The sequence below is a fragment of the Spinacia oleracea genome, chromosome 1 (genome assembly GCF_020520425.1).
Source record: "Spinacia oleracea cultivar Varoflay chromosome 1, BTI_SOV_V1, whole genome shotgun sequence".
In the NCBI taxonomy this organism is placed as follows: domain Eukaryota; kingdom Viridiplantae; phylum Streptophyta; class Magnoliopsida; order Caryophyllales; family Amaranthaceae; genus Spinacia; species Spinacia oleracea.
In genome coordinates, this window is record NC_079487.1 from 8,236,315 (window position 1) to 8,245,998 (window position 9,684).

Consider the following 9,684-nt stretch of genomic DNA (forward strand, 5'->3'; position numbering starts at 1 on the left):
CAATGATGTGGAAATAGTCAAAGAGAATAATGAGCCTCCAGGGATTGGTGGTAATGGTCAATGAAACTGGAAACAGAGCGGGGCATAAATCTTGAGCTCACATCCAAACTCAAGCATAAATCTTGCTATTCCGTATGAATGTATTCATAATTCAAAGCAACACTAAAGTAATTCCAGCTCCAAAGCAAACAATTAATGAAACTATATCTTGGAACAAGTAAGGAGGGGATGATAAAACAAGAAAATAAAAGTAGTCGTCAGCTGAATACAACATCAAAGTGTGACGACACATGCCCTTGCAGAGGAAAGAAATGCAAGCAGTTGAGAGCTAACAAGTTTACAACCAATGAAAGCATATATGAGTAATAGCTTAGATCAATGACTGTAATTTGACTGCAATTCAGCTAACCAGTTCAAGGCAAGATCATGGATTATAAACGATTAATACTATATGACAAATACACCTCAACTGTATCTAAGCTAACCAATTCAATGCAAGTCTGTATAACATACACCAAATCCTATATCTTGGAATAACTCTGGCCAATTCAAATCCAGCTAAAGTTCATGTACAGCTAACAAAATCCTATTCAAATCCAAAACCATCAACAAATGCCAAAATCAAATAATCTGAACCCCAGCATACATCACCAGTGAACACAATCGCAATCCGAACAATAAAAAAAAAGTTAAAAAAATCAAAACAAAACCCTAAAAAATCAAAAGTTAAGAGAAATTAACAATAATTACAAATAAAAACACTAGAATCGAACTTTTCAATGCAAAGCATCATATCAGAAACACGAATCGCCAAAAAAACGGAAAAAAAATTTGAAGAACAAACATGAATTAAATCGATCCGGGAGTAGGTAGAAGCAAAATCGAGCACGCAATCGAAATATCTTGACAAATTAGGCATTCGTCATTACAGTAACAAGATTATAGGAAAAAAATAATTAAATTTAAATTACAAACCTAAAATAGATAAGGATGAGTGACGCTTGTGTGCTGCGGCCGCGGCGAGAAGAGGAAGAATTCGCCGGTTGGGGAACATCATTGGCGACGAGACTAGTCGTGCCGGTGTATGCTGTGAGTGATGTAAGTGTTGAGTTTCGCGCCCAGAGAACCAGAGAGGGGGAGGAGCAGAGAAACCAGAGAAGAGGGAAGGAGGACAGAAGAGGGAAAAGCAGTAACCAGAGAAGAGGAAGTGGAGAAGCTGGAAATGAAAAAAAATTGGGAAACATTTTTAGAAATATTTTGTGCGGGTCATTTGTGAAATAAGCCCGCACTTGAACTCAAGTGCTGCCAATTTTCGAAAATGAGCCCGCACTTGTAAAATTGTTTTTTTTTATTTTTTTTTATTTTTTGCTCTCAAGTGCTGCCAATTTACTAAATGAGCCGTACTTGAAGAGAAGCACATGTCGATTTTTCTACTAGTTTTGCTTTAATAAGGTAGATATCATAGTATAAACGTATTGAAAATTGTGATTTTAGTAATAACTTGACATTGTTTGTAATTTGTATCCGAATTAATCTTACTAAACATGAACCCGACCCGATTACAATCCGGCTAAACCCGTTAACAAACCGAACCGAATTGACCCGACCCGACTACAAACCGACCCGATCTGACCCGAGCCGGTATGAACCCAACCCGATATGAACCCGACCCGTTATGAACCCGACCCGATATGAACCTGAACCTATATGAACCCGGCTTAACCCGTTTATGACCCGACCAAATACACTACAAGTATTTGTATCTTTAACGACAACCTAATTACGGCGGATCTAAAATCCCGTCGAAAAACCTTTTGCGACGGGGCTAACAACCAAACAAAGACGGGAATAACCGTCACAAATTTCATTTATGACGGGTTTACGACTGTATTTTCCATTAACGACAGCCCCTTTTTATGACTGGTTCGCGACATGAAATCCCGTCATTAATCAACCATTATTGGCCTTTAGCGACGGGATTTCCCGTCGTTAATGGTACAATTTTTTGTAGTGATATGAACCGACCCGATATGAACCCGACCCGATACGAACCCGACCTGTCATGAACCCGAACCGATATGAACCCAACCCGATATGAACCCGTACCACATAACCCGAACCCGAACCGAACGGTTAATTTTTCAACCCGACCCGAACCGATAGCAAAATGAACCGGTTTTAACCCGAACCGATGAACCCGAACCGAAACCGAACTGATGACCCGATTTGACAACCCTACCAGTACCATATAGGTAGTAGGCTATGTGGGGCTTAAACCCACACCATGTACAATATTGTAAATTGCCCTATCATTTGAAGTTTTGAACTAATAGTTTTAAAAATAAGGTAACTATAGCTTATAACTATAATAAAGAAAACTAATAACATCGATACGGGTAACTAAAAGAATTGAACATGTGCGGATAACCTTTCTCTTTCGAACCGCCACACAATATATTATCGTAGATCGGCATTTTTGAAAAGTTTGTGAAAGAAAACATAATGATGAGATTTAGCATACTTGAATATAATTATGTATAATATGAATAACTTTTGGAGAAAAAAAAAACTACAAGAATTTGTATCATTATTGATAACCGAATAACGACGGGTCAAAATTTTTTGTCACAAAAGTCTTTTACGACGGAGCTAACTACCAAATAAGGACAGAAATAACCATCGCAAATGCTTTTAACGACTGGCTAACGGCAGGATTTTCCATCAATGACGGCCTCCTTTTATAACGGATTTGCGACAAGAAATTCCACCATTATATTATTGACAAATAGCGACACTACAAGAAATTATACTATTAACGACGGGAAATCCCGTCGCAAAAGGCCAATAATTGTTGATTAACAACGGGATTTCCTGTCGCGGACCCGTCATAAAAGGGGGTCGTCGTTAATAGAAAATCCCGTCGTTAACCCGTTGTAAAAGACATTTACGATGGTTATTCCCGTCTTTGTTAGGTTGTTAGCCCCGTCGCAAAAGCCTTTTGCGACGTGATTTTTAACCCGTCGTAATTAGGTTGTCATTAAAAATACAAATTCTTGTGGTGCGACCTTGTAGTGAAAAATATTTGACCTGAAGAAAAGAGAGGTAACCGACGTTACATAATTAAAATTTAATTAGATATTTTAACATAATAAAGTAACAAAAATTATATATATATACGCAAGAGGGCTGCCGACGGTAACAAAATTTTAATATATGCAAGAAAATTATGGCATGGTGGATATTACATAATTTAAATGACATATTTTAACTTCTAAAAGTAACGCAAAAGCTAAATGCATGTATGATAAAAAGGTTGGCCGACGAAAATATAATTTGGATGAGATATTTTCACTTTAGTAAAGTAACATAAAGATACTTTTTTTTAATTATTTGTTAAAAAAAACATTAAGATAGTTAGTGTAGAATTGAAAGTAAAATGCAAATATCTATAGGTCCGTTCGGTATGATTTTTTTCCTCACTTTTTTGTTTTTTTAAAAATTAATAATTAAAATATGAAAAATTGAAAACTATAAAAAGAAGTTGTAGTTTTTTGTGGCTAATTTTTAAATTCAACCTAATTACTATAAATACTGACTATTTTTTTAATTTATGATTCAAGATAAATCATCATGTTAATGTAAACACAAATTTTGTAAAATATCGTCTGTCAATTTATTACTCGATCAACTAACATTAGTTTAGACATAATCGGAGAGTTAATAAGTAAATACGGAGTATTAAAAGTTCTGAAGGAAACTAAATTCTGAAATACTCATAGAAGATAGAGGGAGTGCCGTCATGTTTCAGCTGATTATATATAGTAGTACTGTACAATTTGTCTATCAGACCATGGCACTTGTTAAATCAATTTCGAATAAGAATCTATTTTTATCGACAAATTGAAAAAAGCTATTAACATTAAAATAAAAGAAGTTTGGTGATTCTATTGAGGAAGATATCTAGTTTTAAAAATTTATAAGTAGTTAAGTATAAAAAGATTTTTTTTTTCCGTGATGATAAAGGTCACAAATTGCGACAACATTTAGTTATCGCAATCTTACGTGCCGGAGTTTAATTGGTAAATATAAGCGCCATGTAGGCTATGAGTCATCATAATATTTTTACTATCAATGCAAAAATTTTACTATGCAAATATGTAAATAAGATAATCGATATAAAGAAATAAACAAATTAGAATATTAAGATTTCCCTACCTTTATTTTAAATATGTATAATAGGATATATAAGTTAAATATTTTAGATTCCAATTTAAATCATGACACATAAGCATGTCATGTCATCATTGTGACACGGCTTAAAGGTCGCATGTTGCGACCTTTATTATTTTCGTTTTTATTTTTAATTTTATCGCGTTAATTTCTTCAATAAAGAGTCCGTAATATGTTGTAATTAATACGGAGTATAGCTTAGCTATACTTATACCTATGACATTTTATTAAGTACAACTTGGTGTACCCGGCCCGTCAAAGAAAAAAATGTATAACTTGGTGTAGTTGGTAGAGATTTGCATTATGATCTTAAGTAGGTGCCGATCCTTATCGGTGTTATTTTTGTGAAAATTTATTTTCCTTTCTCAAAAGTCTGGCCTATAACTTAAACTTATTTACTTACAAAAGATTACGGTTCGATCAGTAAGGTCGTCTATCTTAAGTTAGCTAAAATATCCATAATCACTCATTAGAAAATCCCATTAATAAAAGTGTTGGCCAGCCAATGCTCACAAATCCACAGTTGGTGCTTCAATTCCGATACCTTCCGCATCACACTCACCTAGGAAACTACTATCTCGTCACCTTGCATGTGATTACTGATTTTTAAACGGTCTACGAGTATTTTAATAATCATAATTAACGGTCCACAATATTATTTTCTAATAATAAATTAACGGTCCTACAAGTTTCTATATATATACCATTCTAAACCATCTTCTTTTCACAACTACAAACACACATAATCTATCTCTCAAGTAACCATCTTAATACATACCTTTCTTCTTCCCTTAGGCACGGCGAGCGATCGCCTTAACCATGGGAGTTTCACTAATAATGGGGCATGAGTTTAAACTTGTTATGTTGGTTGCTCTTATGGTGAGCTCAACTTATGTGTATGGTGTAGGCAACTTCAATAACGATTTTGAATCCACATTTGGTGGAGAAAGGGTCAAGATTTCCGGACCGGGTAACTCGGATTTGGCACTTACCTTAGACAAATATTCTGGATCTGGTTTCCGCTCTAAGAGAGATTACTTATATGGGAGGTTAGATATGCAGATGAAATTTGTTGACGATAACTCTGCTGGCACTGTTACCACTCTTTATGTAAGTCCGTTTTATTTTATATATTTGTTACTTTAAATATATCTTAGTTTTATTTGTTCACCTTTAGTTGCAACGTTTTGACTAATCTTAATGATACATTGTTACTTGCAGTTGACATCTGATCAAAGCACGGGAAGACACGACGAGATCGATTTCGAGTTCTTGGGAAATGTGTCCGGGCAGCCTTACACCATCCACACCAATGTGTTTAGCCAAGGGCAAGGCAGCAGGGAGCAGCAGTTCCACCTTTGGTTTGACCCATCCAAGGCCTTCCATACCTATTCCATTGTTTGGAACCCAAAACTCATCATGTAAGTCATTTTACTCCCGTGTCAATGCGTCACGAGTCATGTGTCATCGTGAATTAGATCTAATGTTGGGTATGAAAAGAAAACAATGAATCACATGACGACATTTCTAAGTACATTAGAGTAAAATTTAACCACAAGTTCGGTGGAGAACGGAAGATGATAAAGAAATCACTTTATGATTTTGAGGTCACAAGTTCGAGCCTTATCATCCTCTTGTGCTTCATATTGTTGAGAGTGAAGATTTCGTTGCCTTTACCCCTATTCACAAGTATTCCACTAGCTTATTACTTAATGCATCCGTTTAAAAATGATCTTTACCCTTTTCATTTTAGTTTCATAATTTTCTATATATTGTGTTTTATACTATATTTTGACATAAAATATACTATGTTACCCTCATACCCGCACAACATTTACATCTTCCCCCTCATTTTCCATTACTTTATTCATTTTTTTCTTACATTCGCCTATCTTTTTACACATCTATCTTAAATAAAAAAAAATCTTACTTTATCAATATTTTATTATATTTTCCCATTCTTTTGTACACTTTTCCTCTTTTATGTTACCAGTAACGGTAAATACTCATTGTGAATCGAAGATAGTAATATATTAATTACCGTTTAAAATTTGGTAACATATTGAAAATAGGTGAAAAGTCTTGCTCGTATCTCACCACCAATAAGATTCTAGTTTTTGTGTTTGTTTGCCACTTCTGTTTTAAAAGGTTCATTTGTCATACAATTAGAGTTATAAAAAGTAATTAGTGAGAGTATTGAGAATAATGCTTGGATTGTTGGGGGTGACTTTCATATTCTCGCAAAATTTGCTACTCGTAAATCTTATCGAGATTTACTTTAACAAAGCGCGTACTACTTAAAACATGTATCTTAACACGTATTGAATTATTGTTATTGAATGCAGGTTCTTAGTAGACGAAACACCATTAAGAGTTTACCGAAACTACGAGAATCATGGAATCATATCCTTCCCAAAGAATCAACCCCAAAAGATCCACGCTAGCCTTTGGAACGCCGACGATTGGGCAACACAAGGTGGATTAGTGAAGACAGATTGGTCTAAGGCTCCGTTCACGGCCTACTACCGTAACTTCAACATCGATACCTCGCCTAATGGACAGTGGCGTAACCATGATCTTAATGCAAACAGTAGGAGGAGATTGAGATGGGTTCAGAAGAACTATATGGTTTACAACTATTGTACCGATTGGAAACGATTTTCTCAAAGTTTCCCTCCGGAGTGCAAGCATGCCAAGTTCAATTAATTAGGATTATTATTAATGTAGTTTTCATTATTGTTATTGTTTAACAATATTATTATTTAATCATATGATATAATTTCATATGAGCTCGGATTTGTATTTGAATTTTCAATTCTACTTATAGTCTTATATTGAAATAAATATATATTTTGTATACATATCGATCGATGTTAAGAATTGTCAAAGATAAATTGCTTTCCAAGTTTTCAATGTCAAATTTTGGGATGACTTCTTTTAATTAGTTGATGGAGAAAATATTTGAATTGACCAATTGTTACAAACCCTGGCCTACAAGGGCTACAAGCGGGCCTACAAGTCTACAACTTATACGGAGTAAGACACAAGCTCGATTGTGACCAGGTACAAAAGGTCACGATTTGGCGCAAGTTACGGTTAATGACTTGATGGCGTATTTGTTCTGCTTTAATGTCGCTTGTTAATTGTTCTTGGTTGTGCTTAAGAAAAGGGTGGGGACATCGGAATAAATCGTTTCCTACTCTTACTTTTCTATACTTATTATTGCGGCGCGATAGTAAACTTTTGTTTTTATAAATTACAAATGGGGATGGAGGGATTCGAACCTGAGACCTATTGTACACAGGACCTCAGTCTTAACCACTAGGCCAAGATATCATTGGTCCGATAGTAAACTAAATGTAAGACGGAATGGTAAGAGACTATCGATTTTTTTTTTCTTATTAAACTGCAGAGAGATTTATTTTTTTTTAATTTTTTTTTTACCTCATAAAGTCAAAGTATATTCCTATTTCCTTCTCCACTAATAATGATCAAGCATTCAAGGCACACTCCTTTACGAATCTTTTGGTTATCAATTAACTTAAAGTTATCTGGAACGTAACATTGTTGGGGTTTCATTTAGTGTGGAGATGGGTTTGATGGGCTATCAACTAAGGAGTCATATCCACTTTTTAAAAGCGTCGTCCTCTCTTCTCTCCCTCCTCTATCACACCCTAATTCTCCAACAAAGAATTTTGAGGGGGCTTCCATCCGTTTATAACGGTGGAAAACCCCAAATTTTAATTTTGTATCTATTTTTTTGTTTTGTTTTGTTTTAGATCTACAATAATTCTTCCTTCTCGTGCGAAGAATGTTTCTCCCTCGGAAGACAGAGATTGTTCTCCTCTTCTTGCGATAGACTTTTCTTTTTTGTTTTTCTAATGTCCATGATTGCAGATATGAAGGATTCCCATAAAATTAGTTCGTTGGAACAAATTTGTATGGAATCGCAACGGGTATCAAATTTTCGAATACGTTCAAATGAATCATATAAAAATCATTCTCACGAGTCACGGCTACAACACCAAATTGTTAGATAGTCTCTCCAAAAAATTTGTTTATTGCAGAGACATGTGCGGGAGATGCGCCACATTGCAAGATCTCCTCGACAATCGTAGTTATGATAAAGGAAACATTTGTTTGATTCAATCTTCTATGCATTTGCTAAAGTTAGATTTCCTTTAATGAATTGACTTTACTATATAAAAAAACTAAGGAGGCATAAGGAGAGGTAAAACTGATAAACATGCATGGGCCCTACCCGAAAATTAGTGGGTTTTGGGCAGAATATTTAGGCACGGATTCCGGGCCCGACCCCGAATTTTTAAAAAAATCCAGCTTTGGACAAAGTAAACCTACAAATTTAGTTATAAATTTGGCCCGGCCCTAAAATCGCCCAAAAAACCCGCTATTTTTTGCCCAAATTAACGGGTATTGGGCACACAAAATCGATATGAAGCTTAGCCCGGCCCGACATATGGGCATATTTTTTTGGTCGTGGCCCGCTCTGAACCCTGTCGAACCCGCCTTTTGATCAAGTCTAAAGAGAGGCTTGGAAGGTGGAAAAAAGGTATCGTATCCTCGTAGGAAGGTCATCGACCTCTTGGTAACCAACGGGGCCACTTTGTTTCCAGAGGGCAAAGCAGTCGCAAAATTCTTCTTCCTCGCGTGATCAATCGGGTGGCCAACGGGTCCGCTGATTTTCGCGCCAGCTCTTCCTAGGTTCCTCTCTATATGTTTTGATCAAGAGATGTGGCTTGTTTAGGACTCTTGCATTGTCATGTACTCACAGTATGCTTGTTTTAGAAAATTAAAGTTGTCGATTTAAGAGAGAGAAAAATCTCATTCAAAGCTCATACACTTAGTGTTTATGTGAGGGAGAGTTGTGAAGTGAAGCTTACTTAGCTTGATAATCTCTCTGTAAAATCTTCATCATTTTCTAGTCAATTGGTGATTTTTCCTATAGGTGCTAGGGTTTCCCACGAAAAACTTTCTTGTTTTCGTTGCTTGGTTTTCTTGTTTAGTTCTTCAATATTGTTCATGTTTGTTATCACAAAGTAGTTTGAACACTTCTAATTCACAACAAACATCATGAAAACTTTACGCTATCATCAATGACGTCAAATTTCTACTTCGTCAATTCACTACGTTTCACATAGAGAAACAAACAGACCAATAGCATAGGACCCTGAAAAAATTACACCAATTTTAATAGGGAGTTTCTTCAAAATTAATTTCCTTAAAAGAAGTAAAATTTTCTTCTCTAGATTTGACATTTGTCGCCCTTTAGAGCAAGATCAGCCCTAAGTCTTAAGACTTGGAATGACATCATCAATATTATCTTAAGACAAAATTTCCATAATTTCACCCAATTATCTCCTTTTGTCTTAACAAAATCTTAAGTGGAGTCTTGGTTTTTCAAGACTCAATTTAAGACTTGGACACTCACATGGG

The 9,684-nt window shown here is 35.4% G+C and overlaps 1 protein-coding gene across 1 annotated transcript; it reads left to right on the forward strand.

Moving 5' to 3' along the window:
• The first annotated feature begins 4,952 nt into the window (after positions 1–4,952).
• On the forward strand, positions 4,953–7,091 carry LOC110799173 (xyloglucan endotransglucosylase protein 1). Its single transcript, XM_022004386.2, has 3 exons — positions 4,953–5,340; positions 5,452–5,651; positions 6,576–7,091. The coding sequence occupies exons 1-3, from the start codon at positions 5,050–5,052 to the stop codon at positions 6,934–6,936; spliced, it is 852 nt and encodes a 283-aa protein (XP_021860078.2). The 5' UTR covers positions 4,953–5,049; the 3' UTR covers positions 6,937–7,091.
• The last annotated feature ends 2,593 nt before the right edge of the window (positions 7,092–9,684 follow it).

Coding starts and splice junctions, on each gene's coding strand:
- LOC110799173 (XM_022004386.2), top strand. CDS start 5,050: ATGGGAGTTTCACTAATAATGGGGCATGAGTTTAAACTTGTTATGTTG. Junction 5,341..5,451: donor GCACTGTTACCACTCTTTAT/GTAAGTCCGTTT, acceptor TGTTACTTGCAG/TTGACATCTGATCAAAGCAC. Junction 5,652..6,575: donor TGGAACCCAAAACTCATCAT/GTAAGTCATTTT, acceptor TATTGAATGCAG/GTTCTTAGTAGACGAAACAC.